This window comes from Schistocerca piceifrons, chromosome 7 (assembly GCF_021461385.2).
Source record: "Schistocerca piceifrons isolate TAMUIC-IGC-003096 chromosome 7, iqSchPice1.1, whole genome shotgun sequence".
In the NCBI taxonomy this organism is placed as follows: Eukaryota; Metazoa; Arthropoda; class Insecta; order Orthoptera; family Acrididae; genus Schistocerca; species Schistocerca piceifrons.
Window position 1 is genome coordinate 62711576 of NC_060144.1, and position 22778 is coordinate 62734353.

The 22778-nt window shown below is 38.5% G+C and overlaps 1 protein-coding gene across 1 annotated transcript in view; it reads left to right on the forward strand.

Moving 5' to 3' along the window:
• The window catches only part of LOC124804788 (nuclear exosome regulator NRDE2), a 158095-nt gene extending 141573 nt beyond the window's left edge, over positions 1-16522 (forward strand). Inside the window, exons 14-16 of the mRNA XM_047265116.1 lie at positions 6750-6909; positions 13939-14111; positions 15796-16522. Of these exons, the coding sequence (XP_047121072.1) occupies positions 6750-6909; positions 13939-14111; positions 15796-15963 (501 nt within the window). The 3' untranslated portion in view covers positions 15964-16522. The remainder of the gene's footprint in view (positions 1-6749; positions 6910-13938; positions 14112-15795) is intronic.
• The last annotated feature ends 6256 nt before the right edge of the window (positions 16523-22778 follow it).

Genomic DNA, 22778 nt, shown 5'->3' on the forward strand with positions numbered 1-22778 from the left:
TTTGCATAATAATTGAAGTTAAATACAAGATTTGAAACTATGGTCTCAAAGTATCTTACTTACAGTGAAATTACTTTTCAAAATAAATATGTATTTTAACTTTATAGCTTAGAAAGTACTGGGCAAAGCTAGGTTTTATTGCTATTGTAACTTCAGGTTCAGAGAACATTATTATTCACTATGAAGAATGTGTTTATTGATAAAGATTATGACAATATTAAAAGATGTTGTTGATGGATGAAAAAGTATGGATGTCTTTCTTGGTGCATTAGATTAGCTGACTGTTGTCATCTTATGGTGGCTCCATTACTTGTCGAGCAAGGCAGTTAGCTGCTTATAGGGTCTTGGTTATTATTTAATCTCCAGAGTTGTTTAATGATATTGTTGTTGGATCTTTAGGACTTTACAGACACTGGCTTGGCACTCCTCTGCAACCACGTCAGTTCTTCTGGCTTGCCTGCGGCTTTGTGTAGATATGTGGCTGGAAAGTTGGCTTGAACATTGAAGATTCAGCCTATCACTTTACTCTGGGTTATCTTGAAGTTTTTGTAGCTGCATCTTGGCCACATTTCCCCATATTGCAGAGGCATAGTCCATGACAGGGTAGACAAACAGCCTGTAGATCTTAAGGCCACTCTCAATGGATAATGCTGGGATGACATCGATGAATGGGTAGAAAGCCCAAGGCATTGTGAAGTTTTCTTTCTTCTTTCATTGATGTGATGCTGCCACATCATTTTACCATCCAATAACAGGATCTGACTTTCATCTTCAGAGCAGAGGACACAACTTGTACAATGAGAGGTGTACAATCGCTGGTGCCACAGGGGTCAGTGCTGGACTCTGTACTGTGCTCTGTTTACACAGTGGAGCTGCCAGCTACGCCAAGCGCGAATAAAGCCATATACACTGATGACACCACCCATTATACAAGAAGCAGCAGACTGTTACATGCAACCAACAGCTGCAAGGAACCTGTACAAGTCTTGAAGGCAGCGCAGCCCATTGGAAATCCATATTTAATGGAACTCACAAAATTCCAAAAGCCAGTACTACAACTCATCTGGCTATTTGGGGAATAGGTTCAATGGACTCCAATGGCCAGATACCTTGGAGTTATACTGGACTATTGGTTATTTGTGAGTACTGACCTGATTTATGTGCTGTTAATCATGTAAAGTTGAAAAACAGGACATTGGCCAACCAATAGAACTTTGTGGCTAGTAGATGTGTGGGAAAGTGAAATCAAAGTAATGGTGTAATGTACATTACTGGGCAAACACTATCCAGTACTCAGTAAGATTTTCACCTTCAGGATGCCAAAGTGAGTGCTACTGAAGAGACTATGACAATCACGTTTTGTGAGCTTGCAACCCCAATAAAATTCTGTTCACTATTTCTGTACTCTTAATCAAAACGATGGAAAATCCAGGATGGAATGTAACAATATTATGAAAAGGAAAGTTGGTACTCGCCATATAGTGCCACTCCAATCATGCATTGGTGCTGCTGCTCACAGTGTGGTTTCAGTGCCTGAGACTGCAGTCGTGTGTGAGTTGCATTTGCATGTGTGTATATGTGTCCTCTATTGCTGCTGAAGGCCTTAATGGCCGAAAGCTTTAATTGTGAGACTCTTTTTGTTGTGCCTATCTGTGACTCAGCATCTCTGCTATATGGCGAGTAGCAACTTTCTTTTTCATAATATTGCTAAATTGAAATAATTTCTTTCTCCAGTCCCTAGCAGCTGAATCTCTTACCTTAATTGCTTCACTGGAAACTGAAATCCTTATCTTCCATCTTCTTTGTAAAATGAACTGGAGTAACTGACGTGGCTGTTTTACAGTTGCAGTATTTAAATATCATACTCCTTCGATGATGAACCTTTGTACATCTGCATGCCATTTTTTCAAAATAAATCTTTAATATTATTTTTTTCTCTTGCTTATTTTGTGCATGTTTAGACATATGATAGTGCATAAATATTTGGTCTTTACTGATTAATGAAAATATACTAAATATCCCCATATTAATTATCATTATTTACAATGGGAAGTAGACCGTTTATACAGAAATTATAAAATAAACATTTTTAGTTTATCTAACTGGAAGGAAAATTAATGTGATTTGTACTGTTACAAAGTTGATGCCAAATAATCTATATTAGGGGCTTACTGTGTGACTAGTTGAACGGAAGCTGAGCTTGAGTCATCCGACAAAGTCTTTAATGTTATTCATTTCAGAAAATGACTCGCAGGCATAATGTGGATGAAAATATTATCAAGATAACAAATGCCATCTTCTTTAGACATCTGTATGTTTCTGGAATTGAATTCCATGTTTCCACAATTTTCATGTCAGCATTTTTGCTCATATTTTCTGGCAAATCTTGCTACTTTATATATTTTCAATTCTTTTCTTATTTCAATAAATTTTTGAGTGGACATTGAGCTAGACTCGAAATCTATCAGCTACATTTCAGTTTCTTCAATTTCCAACCTATCAAATTTATACGAGTTCAGTTATTGAATGGAGTTACACCTGGATAAATAATAAATATTTGTTTCTGACTACTCTGAACTGAGAAAATCTCGATGAAAATTCTATGATTGAAGAATGTATTACTGAAGAAAATTCCTCAGTGACTCTTTCGTCCTCTGGCTTTTCGTGTAAAGTGAAATTGCTGGTAATTTTTCTCAAATTTGGATGTACTTGCAGTTTATGGAAAGAATATTGTTTTTAAATACATGCAGATTAGCCTCAAAAGTGCAAATAAGGTCTATCATAACAACAACTGCTTTGTTTATGCCTTGAATCTTTATGTTCAACTTATTGCAATACTAGCACATGTAGGAAAAAAATATCAATTTCGTAAGTGATGTAACCTTCATTAACTGAATATTGCACAATTTTTCTACATTTTTTTAAAAAACAGCCTGATTTCTTCCAGGCAATGTACAAATCTTTGAACCATGTTGCCAGCAAACATTGTTATACATCAGTAAGCCATTGTACCACAAGTTCTAAAAAGGCTTCAAACTTACTTTTATTAGAAGCTTGCATCAATATAAGGTTCACTATTTTTGTGGCTATGGCCAATATATTTGAAAGGGAAATGAAACTACCATTTACACTCAAGGCTTACTAATGTACAATTCAGCGGAATTCAAGAATGGATTGTCCAGTGTGTATTAGAATAGACTAATATACCCATTTTTGGCACAATATTTGGAGCACCATCAGTAATCATCAAAATGATTTTGCTTCAATCTTTTTTTTTAGTAAGCCAATTTTTAACAGCCATACAAATATCTGGGCCCTTAGTAGTTCTTGGCAATGACATTATCACAATCAATTCTTCTTTGTTGTCATTTACAATGCAATATTGAGCAAACACTGGCCAGATTTAGTTACATCTGTAACTTTGTCAAGACACAGTGAAAAATAGGAAGGGGACTTTGTCCTTTTTTCCCTGCCAGTTAAGGATTCTGTCTTTTATGGTGTTTCTAGATAAAGCTTTTGAAAACCCTCTGTGTTAAGGGAGGTCGCTGCAGGAAGGGCAAAATCTCGCCTTGTGTTAAGTTGTTGAAAAATAACATCACAGAAGCTTTGAAGATAAGGTGCAGCTGTCAGTCTTACCATGTCAGAAGTGTAATGGACAATGACCAAATCACCAGCTATGGAAATAAGAGGTGATTGTGTTGGGCAGCCAACGGTACCTCATACCATCATGCTACTTGTATGATGCAGGTGAATGCTATTTGGCAATGCCTGTTTCCCCAGAGCCACCACTGGATGCATCCTTCGTAATGTTGTACGCAGAACTGGCACTCGTCTGAAAGGATGCCGAGGTACCACTGCTATGTCCAGTGTTGATGTTGACCAGACCACTATCAGCATTCCTCTCTCTGCTGCCATGTTAAGGGAAGCCACAGCAACATTTGGCATCTTGTTGTGATGCTCCAAATGTCATTGCACTGTCCATATGGATACTTATCTTTTCCTGAGCAAGCGCATTTCTTGACTCAAAAGTATGTGACAGGGCTGTACAGTCCTGTACAGCTGAATGAACAGTGTGCCTGTCATCTCAGTTGTTAGCCATGTTATGTCACTAGTACCCTGCATGGCACTGCGTATTCCTCTATGTTACCCACCAGTTTCATGTGGTTGTCTGGGATCCCGACCAGCTCACATGATGACAACTTGCATGTCTGATAGACTACAGTCCTACTGCTGCTGAATTCTGACACATGCTGGTAGATATTTCTCCTTCTTACACAAGGCACAGTTTGGGCTTCTCACAACCAACCGACATTCAGATGTCCAGCATCAGCAAAAATAAGCCCATGGTTGAGTCCTCTTGGCATAGTCACGTACAATGATAAGCAAGAAAAAACGTGGGTGTCACATTAAACATAGAAACCTTTGTACCACAGCTAAGAATGTACAAGGACAAGTGAACCTGGTGATGAAATTGGCAGGAAGTGTGTGGGCAGCAAACACATCAGTTCCCTGCAGAGCATCCCTTGCATTGGTGTACTCTGCATCGGTATTGTGCACCAGTGTGGCTGAGCAGTGCTTGTGTGAAGAAAGTTGACATTCGTTTGAATGCAGTGATGAGAATCAGTGGCATAGTCAGGTGTACACCTACATGCTGATTACTAACACCATCGAACATCAGTCGAGCTCACCTTCATCGAAAGTTGGCTCTCTGCATCCTTTGCCAGAAAGGCCCTAAAAATGAATCAATGCCTCTTCACAAAGATTTACTCTCACTGCCTAGGAAATGCCCCAATCCATATGACCAGCATATGAACTAGGATTCCAAATGCTGCCCACTGGATTCAGGTGGGATGTTGAATGAGTGGCAAATAGTGAAAGCCTAGAACCACGAACTTATTGACAATCCAATGATTAAAGTTCCAGTCTTTCATCATCCTAGGGAGTTATGGGTACAGACCAACACCATATTTACTCGTATCTAAGCCACACTCGAATCTAAGCTGCACCTAAAAAATGAAACTCAAAATCAAGGAAAAATAATTTTCCTGAATCTAAGCCGCACCTGGAATTTGAGACTCGAAATTCAAGACGAGAGAAAAGTCCTAGACCGCACCTCCAAATCGAAACAAAGTTGGTCCATTGTAACATGAGACACAATTTAGGTCCAATGGATGAAGATACAGCTACAGTAGTTTGATTCGAGTCGTAAGCTTAACAGTTAAGATTTACAAAGTAGCCATTGCTATGTATCAGGCGCTCCGTCCGTGTTTATACGGGTACCCTTCCTTTTTCACGTGCTTCGTCTGGTTTGAATCGATTGCTTATTTTGCTTTGATCTGATAAGTGCCATTCTCTTTGTTATAGGTGTTTACGTCACTCTAAGCTCAAACTGCATTATTGTACTGTGTCTTGCATTGTTTGCCGCATTCTGATAATGAGTGTTTAGGACCTGTAGCCGCTCGCGGCATGGCTTGCTTTTGTGCGCGCTACTGCCGCTTACAATAAAAAAAGGGAGAGGAATTGTCTCATAAGCGAAACAGAGGCAAGAGACTGCTATTTGTTGTTCCTTACACTGCTGCTTTCTTTGATAATGATCAACAAGAACCAAATAATATACTGCGTATGATAGAAGATGTTCTGAACGAGAGTTTAGCGAAAATTTTTCTCCGTTTGAAAATCTTTGCAGATGCCTCTTTAGTACATTACATTCTGCACAGAAATTAGTCATCTTAGATTTAAAAATCTAGTCAGTTGTCGTGCTTCATTTCTGACTATCACTATTCAGCATAAGAATAATACAAATATAAACATGACATGATATGTATATTCTTCCGTGTTTGCTGTTGTCTCACTCTAGTTTCGTAGTTTATTAGGCAGACAGGATTTAAATGAGATAGCAGCAAACACTAAAGAATACGCGGCATTATGTTTACATTCTTCTACCTTTTCTTTTAATTTATTTGCTGACGCAGAGGTTTTGGTGCCAGTATTTATCTTTGTGCCTGCAAAGTATGGCTGTGTAGCGCTCATATATTCGATGGCAGAAGTTAGTTGTGGCGGCACCTACCAACATTTTTCAGAACTTCCGCTTACTTTGCACTCGATTCTAAGCCGCAGGCAGTTTTTTGGATTACAGGAAAAAAAGCGTGGCTTACATTCGAGTAAATACGGTAGAGCCCAGAAGGGAGAAGGTATGTGCAAATACAACATGCTCAAGGGGGGCTTTTGCACTAACAGTATGTGTGACTGTTGGTATTCACACAATGAGCCAATTTGTAAATAAGTACTCTAACAAACATTTCCCTGCATCAAGAGTCTACATGGAACATCTGATGAGGCACTCCACAGGATTGAGTCATCCAACATTTGTTTGTAGTTTGGGCCACTGAATGTTTATATAGTGTAAATTTTTGCATGTATAAATTATTTTGGTTACATATGTAAAACAATTTTGTTGTTTTAACTGATGCATGTGTTGTTATTGTTGATGTTGTTGATGATGATGATGATGATGGTGATAATGATAACTGCATAGTCTTATCTTATATAGGAAATGTAGAAGGCATCACTCTTACCTACTTTGCACTGTTATGTCAAAATTGTAATCATTTGCATATCCAAGCTTGTAGTACACTACATACCATTTGGCTTTTGTTGCATACCCTCTTCATGATGTTGCAGTTTATATTTTGTTTCTTCTTTTGCTCCTGAAATTCAGTTTCACTATTATTAATTTTCTTTTTATACAGAATATTGCAAGTACTGTGAGTGTATCATGGTGTCATCTGACCAACTCATTCGCCAGCTCTGAATCTGTGCTCCCACAAGCATTTCTCATTCTTGATCTGCTGCACAGGCATAATAAAGTTAAAGAAGCAAATATACAAGCATTTCAATTTCTGAGCGTTGGTAAGTAGTTTTTATTTTTGTAAAACATTACATCTCTAGTAGTTAAATATCATTTATCTTCTTTTGCTGTGCTAGTTTGGTTTGTATGGTTGGCTTTCTGACTAGAGGTAGGAATAACTCTAATTTGAAACTAGATGGGATTATATCAGGGATAAAGAGTACTGTTTTTACAAAATTTATTTGCAACGGATGAATTCTTTTGACATCAGATGTATTCGGTATGAAACAGTTATTTTTCTCTCTTGGTAGTTCACAGGTGAGAACAGGCCCACAAAGGAACAGAATATGAAAGCAAAGACTAACTTGTCATTGAAGTATCTTGCCTTGCTTTTGTCAGTTTAGAAACATGTGCTATAATGTGTTGTAGGAATCATATTTGAATGAGAAATATACATATTGAATTTTAATCATCTGCTGGCATTGTCTTATTTACATATCAATTTAAGTGATTCTGTGTTTTATCCTTTACTTACATTGTGAAAACTGTTCTTAAAGCTAATGCTGGGTGAAGCAGCTTATGCATGAGAAATAAGAGTAGTTAAATTTTGTAATATGACTGCCTTACTATGTGAGTTTAAAATTAGTTGCGACTTTTGACAGTTCCGCACAGGGCAAATAGGTTGAAGCGTAATTGCCAGCATGTGCCAGTGTGTCAGCCATCAGCAATAAAGCCCCTGCCTACATTGCGAATGTTAGCGGCCACCGGGCAAACATTCTTTGGCAGTAAAGAAGCGTCAGTAATGAACAGAACAGTTAAATCAATGATCTTTTATACATACTCACAGTTATGGCGTAAGTGGAGCGACTGCAAGGGAAGAACCATCACTGCCCTCTTTCTCAGAACTGGTATTGGCACTGACTGCAATTGCCAGTTCTTCAATTGTTCTTCCAGCAGTCGTTCACGAATTCACGTTTGCTCAACTACCTTCTTCGTATGGCTGACAACTCGAAACCATTCCTGAGGGGTAATACTTGCAATGGCTTCTTTTGTCAGTGTTTCGACCTCACTGAGCATAAACTTCTTGTTGTTTTTTGGCACACTACCTTTCACCTCCACCCATATGTTCTCAGTAGGATTTAAATGTGCATGATATGGAGGAAGCCTGATAACATTATGCCCTTTATCTGCAGCCAGTTCGTCAACCTGATAGTTTGGACTTTTTGGCTTGAAAAGTGCTAAAAGTTCCATTAACTCTGCCTGATTCATACCAGGTTCAACTTTATCCGATGGAACATTTCTTTGCATCCAGAGCAAAATATCTGCTTTCCTCCACTGCATTGTCTGGGCTTTATCTATCACAACTGAGTGGTATGGCGCATTGTCCATTACTGTTGTAGTACTTGGAGGAATATTCTGCAGCAGAACATCAGAAAATCACTCCATGAAAACTTTAGCATTAATTTCCTCATGATAGTCACCTTGCTTCCTGGAATGGAACAGCAGTAAACAGTTTGGAATGAAACAACTTGCAGAGCCAATATGGGGGACGGTTGTCCTGCCACCCTTGCCTATCGGCACTTTCATCGTTCCTTGTGCTGTGCAATCCATCCACCCCGTTGTCAACACATGACACACATTAACCCACATCTCATCCAACCACACAGTGCCCTCGAACGAAACATTTCTCACTGCACGCAAATATCTGCCTCTCCATGCCACTATGTCATTTCTCTCCACGATAAATGTCCGAGACAAAAAGTTTTCATGCCAGAAACCAAGCTCGTGTAAACAGTTTTGAAGTATGACCTATTTCCACTGAACAGCTCTGCTTCTTTGAGGCTGGAAATAAGGTCATTTAAGGTAGGATATTCCTTGCGCAGACGATAAGCATACACATGTCCCCAAATTGCATCCTGGTGGAATGCGTCCATCTTCATTACCCGTCTGTCATAACATCGTTTCTTGCCCGGAGTTTCTAATAAAGAATGACCTGCTGTTGCTTCTTCACCCATGTCTTCCTTTCTTTCCTTCTCCTTGCCAATTCTTAGCACTGTTGATCAATGAATGTTAAGTGCAGCAGCTGTTCTGTCCACCACTCTTGTAACATCTAAAATCGGACCGCCATTATTGCATTTGAGTTCAAAATAACTGCACACAGAGCAAAAAAATTTGCGATCTTGGCCATGGATCGGAATTCCCTTTCTACAGCTTGCTGTCTTCGTAGCTGGTGAACGTGTTCTTGGATGACCTCTTTTTCTGTGAATCTTGCATTCAGCTGTGCTGTACTGTTATTATCAATGCAAAGCCAACACAAAAACACTTGTTCACAACACCTGAGCACTACAAAACACTTCAAGGACAAAATATAGCACTTTACAGAGAGAGAGCTTATGGACGCAGAAGCAACTGAAGTGCGACAACAGGGTTGCTTTACCAACCAAACCGCTGGCAGCATGATAGGGAAAGCCAGCTTGCTATTGCTGTTATCTGGGCAATGGCGTTGCGTCCCTTCTGGCGAGCCAAATGTCAAAATTTGCAACTGATTTTAAATGCACTATAATAGTTAGTTTGTCACATAGCCAGAGTTAGTACCAATGGTCAGTTGATATAATAGAGAAAAAACTTGTATGTACAATTTGTAAACATACATACAATGGACTGCAGTTGATTAACTGTAACAAGTTGCAGTTCTTTATGTCACTCACTCAACAGAAAGGATGTACACTGTCTGACAAAAAAGTGAAGCAACCAAAAAATATAGTTGAGTGTCAATGTAACACTGTACACAGACACACTTTCAGCTGGTATGTAAGTGATTGTAGTTGCAATTTTCTTTGACAGCTACAGCAGCTGGCAGAGTGAATTACTTTTCATGTCTAATGTTGTTACCAGGTCTGTCAGGGTACGTAAGGGACTCGTGTGAGACAGTATTACCGACACCTGACGTAGTTTGAAAGGGACCTCTTTGTGGGTCTCCATTTGACCAGCTGATCAAAGGGTGCAATATTGAGATTTGTGTGGCATTCAGATGTGGCAGTGACTTGATGCTGGACTGAATTGAAAACATGAGGGCAGGCGTACTCATCATCACAATTCCAGTTGAGCAGCATGTATGACCATCACCAGGGTGGATCACTGTGTTTTGCACTGAGCACATAGTAACCCTTTCGCATCTGCACCTGCCATGTGAGAAAAAGTAATGGATTCTGTACAACAGTCTCTGTCATTCCTCATCACTGCTTGGAGACTATTATTAGCCGGACAAGGAAATTGCAGTCCCATGTACAGGCTGGCATTAACACAACACAAATGGCTGCATTTGGTATGATGCCGTGACTGGGAAGCATGGATTTCTGATGAATGGCATCACATTGTAGTTTTGCACTACCTCAGATGACTGTTGTCGATGAGTATGACATCAAGTTGGGGAGAGGTCCCATGCTTCCAGTGTTCTGGAGAGACACAGTGGTAATACTTCTGGTGTCACGATGTGGTGCACCATCAGGTATGATTTCAGGTCACAGCTGGTAGTGATCGAGGGGTCTTGACAGCACAACAGAACATCACGGGCATTGTGCATCCACATGTGTTACCTGTCATTTGACAGCATTGTCATGCCTTTTTCGACAGGGCAGTGCTCATCTAGATATAGCATGTGCCTCTGAACTGTGTGGGTGGTGCAGAGGTACTGCTGTGGTCAGCAATATCACGAGATCTGTCCCCAATAGAAAAAGTGTGGAACTAGTTCAGACACCAACTCCATCCCAGTGCCAGTATCCAAGATATCAAAGACCACTTACAACAATTATAACGGTGAGTCAGGAGGAAAGGTTCATGCTTTGAGGGGTGATAGTATTAGTGATTCTGAACAAAAAACTTCATCTGGACATATGCCCTATTCCTCCTGACTCAGCCTGTATATATATGCCAACGGTAGTGTAATGCATCCAGCATTACAGTACACCATCTTCAGCATAAAACACATAACAAAATGGGTGATGTAGATTTTTTAAGAAATCAAGTTATATATGGTGATAATATGTAGTAAACATATAACAAAACCGAACTGTACAGGAAGTGACATCGAAGTTAAAGATAAATTAAGGAATAAAATGAGAGAACAGTTGCACACTACAAATATGAAAAAGGGAAAAAATATACAGGGTGTCCAGAAAAGGACTCCCTGATTTCAAAATTAAATATCTTGAAAAAAAAAAAAAAAGATAGATAGAGGAATGTAGTAAATGGTATGTTTATTGTGAAAGCTGTAAGAAGTTTATACAGCAGTTTGAAGTAATAGTTACAAAATCTGCTAACAGATGGTGCTGTAATCGCCATACATAATGCCTAGTATAAATAGTGATCCGAAGCCCAGAGCGATCAGTTCCACTATTGAAACGTGAAAGGTGGTTAGTGTACCGAAGGAAGAGATTAAAACCATGTACTCCATTGAACAACGCGTTTTTCTTGTGCTAGAGTACCACAGGTTAGAAGAGAGTCCTACGGCAACAAGGCAAAGTTTTCAAGTACGATTTAATGTCCCAAAAGGACCTGATGCGAAAACCATTCGTACGCTCTTCGCAAAATTTCAACAAACAGGCAGCGTAACTGATGATCTAGTGGGGCATGTTGGCCGCAAGCAAACCGCAGTTACGCCTGAAAATATCGCCACAGTTTCTGGAATTATTCAGTGAAGTCCAATGTCATCCGTTCGTAGAATTGCATCTGAGACTGGTTTGAAGCGTTCCAGCACGCAGAAAATACTGAGAAAGAGCCTACACATGTTTCCATTCAAAATTCAAACGCACCAGGCCATACCCGTACGAGCTGTGCAACAAAGGGTTGCCTTTGCTAATCAGATGTTCACAATGATTGATAGTGAAGGATTTGATGTTGGCTGCATCTGGGTTACAGATGAAGCACACTTCCATCTGAATGGATACGTGAATAAGCAGAACTGGCGATTTTGGGGTTCCGAAAAGCCATATTGGTGTGAAGCGAAACCCCTGTATTCTCCTAAAGTTACTGTGTGGGCTGCAGTATGCAGCAGAGGCATTATTGGCCCTTTTGTCATTCGAGAAACGGTCACTGGTGCACGTTACGTTGCAATTTTGGAACAATTTGTCGCCAGACAGCAAGCGTTAGAGGATCGACCAGGTAGTGAATGGTTTATGCAAGATGGAGCCCGACAACATTGGACCGAACAAGTGTTTCGCTTTCTTGAGGAATACTTCGGGAATCGGGTCATTGCTTTGGAATATCCCAAATTTACTGGTGCAGGCATGGATTGGCCTCCATATTCGCCGGATTTGACTCCCTGTGACTTTTTGTGGGGCACAGTGAAAGACATGATCTACCCGAAGCATCCCGCCATGCTGGACGAGCTTGAATCGGCGATCTCTCTGGCATGTGAATCCATTTCGGTTGAGACACTACAAAATGTGATGGCGAATTTCATTCTTCGTTTGCGCCACCTCTGTAGTGTCAATGTTGAACACTTTGAAAACATTGTGATGTGATTGTTTGCAGTGATTGTTTTCATACGATTATTTCACTTATGTATGCTGATATGAGCTGCACAGCGTACAGCGCCATCTGTTAGCAGCTTTTGTAACTATTATTTCAAACTGCTGTATAAACTTCTTACAGCTTTCACAATAAATATACCGTTTACTGCATTCGTCTATCGATCTTTGTTTTCGAGATATTTAATTTTGAAATCAGGGAGCCATTTTCTGGACACCCTGTATCTATGCGTAATATGTAATTTTGACTGCCAATTAGTAGGGTCTTTTTTACTATCCTCTCATTAGTCATTTTACTCATTGCTGAGTGTCGTGATCTCATTTTCTCGTTCATTCTTACGCAGTTGAAACTTCAGACAGATGTCTCCATACACAGCGATTAGGCCTTTCTTAGTATGATGTGAAGAGGCAGGCTAGTAGTCTTCTTTACTTGATCCAAGCATCTGTTTGCTGCTCTCCCGTGTGTTCTTGTACCCTAAATTTTTCCCTGCACAATGGTCTTCTCTAAATTATCCCCTTTCCTTCTCAAGATGTGCCCAAGGAGCTGGAGGTATCTTTGGCTGACACGAGAAGATAACCTTCTTGTGATTTTAAGTTCTTCTATTATTGAAACATTTGTTCTTTTTTATGTCCAAAGTGCACATAGCATCCTCCGCCAACACCACATCTCGAAGGCATCAATGCAGCTTTTATCACTACCTTTCACAGTCCAGGTCTCTCATCTGTATGAGAATACAGGAAACACCAGTGCTTCTACCAAACTCATATTTGTTGTCTTGGATATTGCCCGATTCTGCAATATCTTATTGAGTTCGACCATTGTGGCTCGGCCAAGAATGATTTGTCGTCTTATCTCCTTATCCCACTTTCCTGTGCAATTGATCAGAGAGCCTAGATATCCGTAATCAGTCACTATCTCCAGATTCCTTAAGCATCCGTAAGTTGGTTTTGATTGATGCCTTGGCAATTCATAACCATTAGTTTGGTTTTTTTCATGTTTATCTCCAGGCCAATGTTTAGACTAATATCTTTCACTCTTGAGAACAGATTGCCAAGTTCTTCCTCACTTCCTGCTATGAGTGCGAAGTGTAAATTGTTGATTTTCCTGCTGCTAGTTGAAATCCCACCATCCCAGCCATCCAGCGCTTTCCTGATTACACACTCCATGTAGATATTGTAGAGCTAAGGTGACAGTATGCCGACCTTGTCTGATGCCATTTGTTACATTGAAAAATTTCAAATATTCACCATCTACATTTATGGTTGTGGTATGGCTATTGTAGCCATTTGTTACATTGAAAAATTTCAAATATTCACCATCTACATTTATGGTTGTGGTATGGCTATTGTAAAGACCTTTTAGTAAAGATACTAGGTGTTTTGGAACCCCAGACTCGTTGAACATATGCCTCGACTTGTCCCACATGACATTTTTTTTTCTTTTCCTTTAAAACTATGTCAGTGATGATATTATTTGTAATTTTACTGTCTCTTGTCTTATTTATTTAGGTATTTTGGTTATTAAAGCTGACAATTGCATTTCATAAATGGTATCATTTGCAGGTGGACCTGTGGTAACTGATCCCTGTGAGCAAAATAGATGTCTTGCATTACTGGAACGTCTTCTGGTGGACCAAACGACAAAGCATTGCCCTTTATTATGGCGCCTTAAATTGAAGATACATCCATCAGAAGAGACATTTTATAGGGCAGTTGATGAGTGCCCATGGGTTCGGGTATGACAAATTTATCAGTATTTATTGTTTTTGTCATCTTAATCCATGCATAATCAATTTTTTAAATGAGATGTGTGTGACACACACACACACACACACACACACACACACACACACACACACACACTCACAAAAACCTTGTACTTGCTCAGAAAAGCTAATGTAATCTTTCTCTGATCTAAATTGTAATTAGTTTAGAAAATATTGAACAGCTTTTCTGTGCAGTTGACCATTAAAATTTTATCATGACGGCAAATGCAGCCAACATCAAATAGGCACAGAGTACATTCTCAGATAAGCAAATGTGCAACATTTTGGGGTGCAAGAACTTAAAGGAGGTATGAGTAAGCTCATCTAAATTCTGTATGATAATGCCTTGACTTTCCCCTTCAGAAACCTCATTTGAATGCAGTTTGTTGTTTGTGAGAAGGTCATGTTATGCCTTGTTAAGAAGGAGAAACATCTAGTAGCATGTGTCGGATTTTGTCTGCAGCAATATCATGGCTTGTCAAGACTGCAGTTTATTGTTGTGCAGTATTGCTGATCATGTCAATGAGAACAGTATTGCTGGTCATGTTAATGAGAATCCCACAGCTGTCGTGCTAATATACAATCAACAGAAGCAATCTCAGTGGCACAGCATGATTAATGTGCGAAAGGACAGATGTATTGTTTGCTTGGCCACACAGAACTTTTCAACTGTATCACATACATTGTGCAAGGAAATCAGACCGTTCGCAATAAGAGGAGTATCGGCATGGACAGCACGATGACGTCTGAAACACCACAGACTGTAGGCGTGGCAACCGTTATTGTACCTTCCCTTGATGGTGCCCAGTGACAACACTGGACCAGGTGTGATGGTACGGAGTGCCGTTGTATATACAACATGATCACCTCTGGTCAACATAGTCTGACAGAAGCCGTTACATGTGTGATATGTTAAGGATAGTGGCTGTTTGTAAAATGAAGTTCTCATTGATGTTATCTTTCAACAAGATAATGCAAGATTGCATTTTGCCCATCCTCTTGAGATAGCTTGATACAGAGGGTGTTCGACAGTTACCCTGGCTAATATGTTCTCCAGATCTATCACCCAGTCAAAACATCACTGCCATAGTTGCTGTGAGAAATGCATTTTGCACCCTTTCCCCCCCAAATCACATACAAATTTAATCACACATTCTTCCTGCTATACTGTAACTATTCTGTATATTCTAATTATTCTGTATATGCACAGCAAGTAAAATTTAATTATTTGCTATCGATACCAGTGTTCCAATTTTAATGGCCAGAACTGCACTAATTATTTTTGTTTTTCAATAAAATGCTGGCACCAGTTCCACTTTTCATTCTACTTTAAAAACCATGACTGGTTTCAGCTCCCTAGGCCTTTACCCAGGGATACGTTCTGAGAGGACACAGAATGAGTGTTAGTCTTTTTGTGTTTCTCAGGACGCCTCATATGTACCACTGGATAATGGCCTTTTGGACCTGAACCAGTCTTGGATTTTAAAGTAAATTGATAAGTGTGACTGGTGCTAGTGTTTTATTCAATACCAATACTGCTGTTGTAAAACCTGCATCACAGTCTGACAAGAAACTAATTATATTTGTCACTGTAATATTTTAAAACTATAATATATTTGTTTTTTGTTTTTCATATGTTGTTTTATTTTTAAAGGACATTTATCTCGATGGAACATTAAGTGTTCCAGAGAAAGCAGATAAACTTCAGACTCTAATGATGGAAAAAGAGTTGCGGTATCATGTTTTACCTGATGAACTTGAAGTTATTCGGTCTGGATTTGAAGCACTTGCTGGTCTAGTAAAACATGAAGTAACTCACTAGTCCAGCTGATCAAGAATCAAGAGTACTCATGAAACTATCAATAGACAATTGATATTTGTACAGATGTCTTTTTTTGTAAAGTTTCCTATTATTGAGCTGCTCACATTCCTAAAATCAAATGTAATTACATCCAGCAATTATTTATTAAGTCATGTTAATGTAAGAGTAAACATCATATGTAAATAAATTGTTGTTCAAAGAAAATAAAATGGCTGGAAATGACACTTAAATAAAAAGTTGTACAGATACTTTAAATGCCATGAAAGCTGAATGCTACTATGTTTTTGTGAAGACAGTGGCTTGAAATTGTTGGTCCAACTGCTCAATCATCTTCATGTTATGCAATTGGTGTTTCAATGTGTGTCGCCAGCTACTACCACACTGTACAAAAGGTCTTCTATTGCTCTAGAATTATTTGTACAGGTTCTAATTTAGTATTGTTCAGCAAAATCCATTTACACAAATATATACACTCTTCTCTTTTTCTGAACTCTGATCTTTTTTACTTATTGACTTGTATATGCATAAACCATAAAAAATAAATGTGGAACAATGAATTTTTTATATTGAAGCAAAAACATTGTTTCTCTCAAGTATTTTTAATAATTACTTTATCAATAAAATGCTTAACCAATGTATTACTAAACAGACAGGTAAAAATGATGATTGTTAAATTACCAAATTTAAAAAAAGTTAACCAGATGAACTGTTTATTATATATCATTTTTTAACTATTTGTGTAATTCAATAACTGAATCATAAACACAGATAGTCAAGAATGAGAACAATGACAATCTGGAAGTAGCGTCAAATGAGATGTTTGTAAAGCCTTTTCAGGTACGAAGAACCAATAGGGACCCAGAGATGATGCCGTTCCAATAGAAATTATTAAATCTGGAGAAAAATAATATGAAAAAAAACTTTCAGAATTATGTAGCAAATGTATGCAGAGAGAGGTATCAACTGTATAAAGGAAACACTTAATATTTTAATAAAGCAAAGAAATAAGTTGGCCATAGGAATGGATATTGCAATGTGCGAATGAAATTATAGAATTGAGCAGTGAGTATGACTACCACTTTATATTGGATTGTGAAGGCAGCCAGTTCATTTCCAATAATATATGTACTAATAATTCTTGAGAAACTAAAAGTTATTTAACCTGTATTAATATACTAAAGAAAATGTATTTCAGTGCTACAGTTTTTATTACACTTCATCAGGATAGTGGGAAATTCAGAATAGTAGAGGAGGCACCAAAGGAGATTCCATACCATTCAAACTATTCTCAGCAGTGTAATCCTTAAACAAGGGACATGAAGAAGGAATACGTGCTAAAGGAACACTTCCGAGCCACCTTTATTTTGCTGATTTGTCATACTTTTTGACTCTTCTGCAGATAATCTTGAGAAACAAATGGAAGAACCTAAAGAGAGCCTGTCTGAAAAGAAGTCTAAAAATCAATTTAAAAAAGACTAATATGTGTGTAACATATAATAACATATTGAAGTGACAATAAGCACAAATTAACACTGAAATCATTGAACCAACTGATAAGTTTCTGTATTTAGCACTTAAGGCTTCTTTCTGTATGGGTAGAAGAATGAAAATGACCTGCTGTGCTTCTAGTAAAGAGTTTTCAAAACAAAGAGTTCCATGTCTCTAAAATAAAAAGTTCATAATTGATATGTATTATCAGTTCTGATTTATGGCTGATGACATTCAGTGGGAAAACAACTAAAACAATGAGGGTTGCCATCAGGTAATGTAGAAATTGATGTAGGGAATTACCTGTACCCTCCTTGTGACCTGTGTAAAACACATACCAAAGCTCCCTCAACGTCAAGATATGATACATGCCAGTGGGGTGAGTGGCTGGTAAAGCAAAGAAGCCATTATCAGACAACTTCTGGGTTTTCTCCTGCACTCTGGTTGTATGAGACTTACTCAAGTGCCTGTGGTAACATTTATTTCATTAGGTGACATTTTTATTTATCTAACTCCACTAAGAATCCCTTGGTGGGAAGGGTGTATCATCATAAGATGTACACAAGATTGCCAGAGAGGATATGAGTGACCAGCTGATCTAGGAAGATTACCAGAAAAAGTTAGCTCAATAATATTAATAGAACACATCCAATGGTACACAGTATATTTATATCTTTTTCCTATCATGAATGGGTGAAACATGTTTAGTTCGCACAAAGAAATTCAGTTGCAAAAGACAGAATTTTTCTTATCTATACGATAAACCATAATTGAACTTAGCAAGTGAGGAGAAATGGTTGCAGATATTGCCAACAGTGTATTTATTGTCATAATAAGGGACAGAGGCACTCTAGGTAAATAACACCCTAATACATTCGTAAAGCTTTGGAAGAAATTGCAGGTAATTGAAATCGTTTAAGGGACTATGGAATGGTACATTCCTAGTGGAACCAACTGTAGCTGACCAAGTGAAAAACTCCTGGATTCATGACAGCTTCTGAAGTATGTTATAATTGCAGAGTAACATACCTCAGGCAGCTACAGAAGAGGACTAATCAATTGCGGACATGTCATGGACATTGTTGCCAATGATTGACAACAGGTGTAAAATCTTGCTGGAGAGATCAAAGTCCAGTGTCATTACTAAGATGAGAAAGTAAGTGGTAAACACACACAGCCTATCTGAATCCCTGAATACTGGATACATTCAGTTGTAAGTCCGACTGTATATCCCCAGCCCCTTTAACATATTTAATGCACCAACAGTTTGGAAACACTACACCATCTTGCATATCAGCCACACACAAATTAAATACTTCCTGCATTGCCAGTATGCATGCATCCACTGCACCCAGGAACAACCCAAATGTGGAGCTGAGAATGCCTTATCATTCTGGAAGAAGGGAAAACAAATCAAGATATAAAGATAACACAATGTATGATGAGCAAAGAAGTTATAAGACGTACACAGTTGACCAGCATATTGGTGAATATAGAAAGTATACCATCACCAAAGGAAGAACTGCTACAAGAGCTGTGCAGACAAACCAAGTGTGATGTACTCTGCATACAGGAGACCCACAGAAGCTGTGAAATGCACAGACCAAAAATACACGGACTGCGACTGACTACTGAAAGACCCCACCCAAAATATGGAAGTGCTATGTTTGTCCAACCAGATATGCAGGTAATATCAACAGCCTTTACTGAAGCAAATGATCTTGAAGTCTTAACTTTGGAAATCATAGGCTGTGCAATCAAATCCGTGTACAAACCATCAGATGTTGATCTCAAAATCAATGTACCTGATAACTTTTATAGTCAACACACACAAATAGTGACTGATGACTTCAACTGTCACAGCATCTCGTGGGCCTATGAGCATGATGATGAGAATGGTGTAGCATTACAAGAATGGGCGGAAGGCTATCATCTGAGCCTTATACTTGACCCTACAGTGGCAGATTGAAATGCGGATACAACCCCGACCTGATATTTTGCATCGAGAACATCTCACAACAGTGCATAAAAACTGTCTGCAACCCTATTCCAAATACACAGCACAGACCTATTATGTGTGAAATTTATGCAGCAATTAGACCACAGACAGTTCTGTTTAGAAGGAGGTTTAACATCAGGAAAGCCAACTGGCCAAAGCTTACAGAAATGCTGACTGCTGCAGTTCCAATTATTGAACCTTCACCTGACTCATATGGCACTTTTGTGCAGGCTGTAAAGAAATGCTCCAGAATTGCCATTCCTCGGGGTTGTCGAACATCATACATTCCTGGTCTAACTTCAGAACTCAGTGCTCAATTTACAGAGTATAAGGACTATTCGAAGAAGATCCATTTGGCAAGACAATGCTGGCAGCTGGGAATAAATTTATTGCATCTCTGAAAGAATCCAAAAGGAATTCTTGGGTTAAAACTATAGAAGAGCTTGATATAACCAGAAACAGCCATAAACTGTGGAGATTATTGAGATGCCTCAATAATGTCCCAACCAGATCCAGAGCACATTGCAACATCACTGCAGATCGGATAACACACCGACTGCTCGTGAATGGGAAAGGAAGCCATAGAATCAAAGTGCCAAAAATACACCAAGAGGCCCGAGAAGAAATGAGGGATCTGACTTCCATTCGAGATATCTGAATTAAACAAGGCTATTAAGGACAGAAAAACTGGTAAAGCATCCAGTTTTCGATTACATCCGTATGGAGCAAATTAAGAATTTCGGCCCAGCAACAAGAAAATGGATCCTGAAGCTTTTCAACAATTGCATGAACCAGTGCCAAATACCAGAGATCTCATGAAAGAGCAGGGTGATGGCTCTTCTGAGACACAGAAAATAAGCAAATCAACCCAACAATTTAAGACCAATTAGTCTTTTGAGTCATCATTATAAGCTGTTCGAATGTATGATTCTGAATCCTACCTGTAATAGACCCTCTTCTCATTCCTCAACAAGCGGGATTTTGACCTAACGAAGTTGCACAGGGCAACTTTTGAATCTCACTCAGTTTAAAGAGGATGGCTTTGAAACCTGACAAGTAATGGGGGTGGTCTTCATGGATCTCACAGCATCATATAAAACTGTCAATCATCAATTACTCCATGCAAAATTATACAATATGATCAAGAATGCCCACCTAGTTAGACTAATCAGCACCCTCCTCCATAACTTCAGGTTTTTTGTTGAATTTCAAGGACAACACAGTCACTGGAGAGCATAGAAAAATGGTCTGTCTCAGATAAGCATCTTGGTTCCATTTCTCTTCAACATTTATATCAACGATCAGACACTGACCTGGGCACAAGGAGATTCTTGTATGCAGATGACCTAGCCTTCGCTATGTAGAGCTCATGCTTTGAAACAGTGAAAAGAAACCTGACAGCTGCACTTACAAGGAGAGGACGCCTGCTTGTTGTTGCTGAATTCATCCAAATTCATGGTATGTGTAGGGCATGGTGAGACAAGAAAGTGTCCCAAGTGGAAATTCCAGATGGCCAAGCATTTAGGAAATAAAAGGAATTTTGATACTTATCAGTGTGTTTAGGAAGCACTGTTTGGCTCAGCAGTAAGAGACTGGATTTTGCATTGAAAGGGTTGCAGGTTTGACTCAGCCATGTGGCAAATATTTTTGTGCTCCTTGGCAATGTGTACACTACTGTCATCACAAATAACCGCATCAGTAGGTTATTTTATTAATTTATATAAGCACAAGAAGTATAGGTGTAGGATGAAATGTGGGACTGCAAACATTTAAAAAGGGATTGTAGTTAATTTGTACACAGGAACATTACGTATGTAAATCAGTGTTCCCGTGTACACAAATGTTGTATGTTTCTGACTCGAGAATAATAATTTACACCACAGCAATAGATAAAAATTTTGCCTTAAGTAAATAGATATAATTCAAATCACATTAATCTTGAAGGTTTTGTGGGAAATAGGAAGCAGGTGTATTGTAGTTCCTTTACCAAAGAGATTTATGAAACAATATTCTAGTGGTTATGGTATTAGCCCACTACAAATTTTTAATGCCTTATCATCCTCTGTCAATACTGAGGAAAGGGTATACAAATGGCATATCAACTATTTTTTTGCAGTTGCACTCGCACAGCAACAACGGCATAAGTAACCTGCATCAACAACTGAAATGTTTAGTAGACTGCATGTATTTGGATACCCAGGGAACTGATGATTCACATTCATCCACAACATATTAATGACTGACACTGTAGTATTCATGAGGTGCTGTGAGTTTCACTTGAAGTCTAGGAAGCAAATACATGAAGAGCATGAATGATACTGCTTTTCCAAGATGAATCGGTTGTATGCAAATTGAACTGTCAGTCCATCCAGATACATTCTCTCTCACACACCAGGAAAACCCAAGAAATTGAAATAGTTAATATTTTGTCACATCTCATAGATTATAATGGCAAAGGGAATGCCTTAATACCCCTGTCTTATTTTCACATAGAATTTTTAATAGCATGTCCTAACACAAAAAGTGTGAATGCTGAATGATATTCATTCAGTTCACAATTGTTGTAGGTTTTGTTAAGATGTTTTATGTTTTGTCTCACTAAAAAGTGATGAAATATCAGCTTGCATTATTTATTATTATTTTTTATTTATTGTAGTTAACAAAAAACTAATTTGAAATAATAACAAAGAAAGTGTCTTGAAGTTGCAACGTTACAATTATGACCTATTTCATGGGAATGTTTTTAAAGCCTTTTAGAAATATACTAGCTACTAACAAATGTATCCAATAGGGGAGACCTCCTTTAAACAATTAAGTGAGTTAAAAAATTGACATGGATGTCGCCCCCCCCCCCCCCCCAAAAAAAAAGGAAAGAAAGAAAACAAGGTGTACAAATAGAAAATATTACATAACCACAAGAAACATTGAGAAGTTTTATATCTAACTGCACAATTGTAGATGTGCATATGTGTAAAAAGTGAATAACAAAGGACTCGAAATATGTTTGCATAAGGTTAAACAGACAAAACTTAAATTTAAATCTTATGTCAACAGTCACCAAGTAGCTTATAGGCAGAATTATAGTTTGTCCTTGATTGTGTTTTTCTTGTCAACCTTACCCTGTTATGGGTGTCTTATTCTCACATTTTTACTTTTAGTAAGTCATTTGCTTACTGTGTATGTTTTCAGATTATGCAATAGGAGTCATAACTGTGTTTGTTTCACATGGTACCTCCTTCCCAGCTCTACAAACAATCCTGGAAAAGTTATAAATCTCTTCAAATAGTCAGTTGCAAATGGTTGAAATAGTTCCAGTAGTTCTACTGGC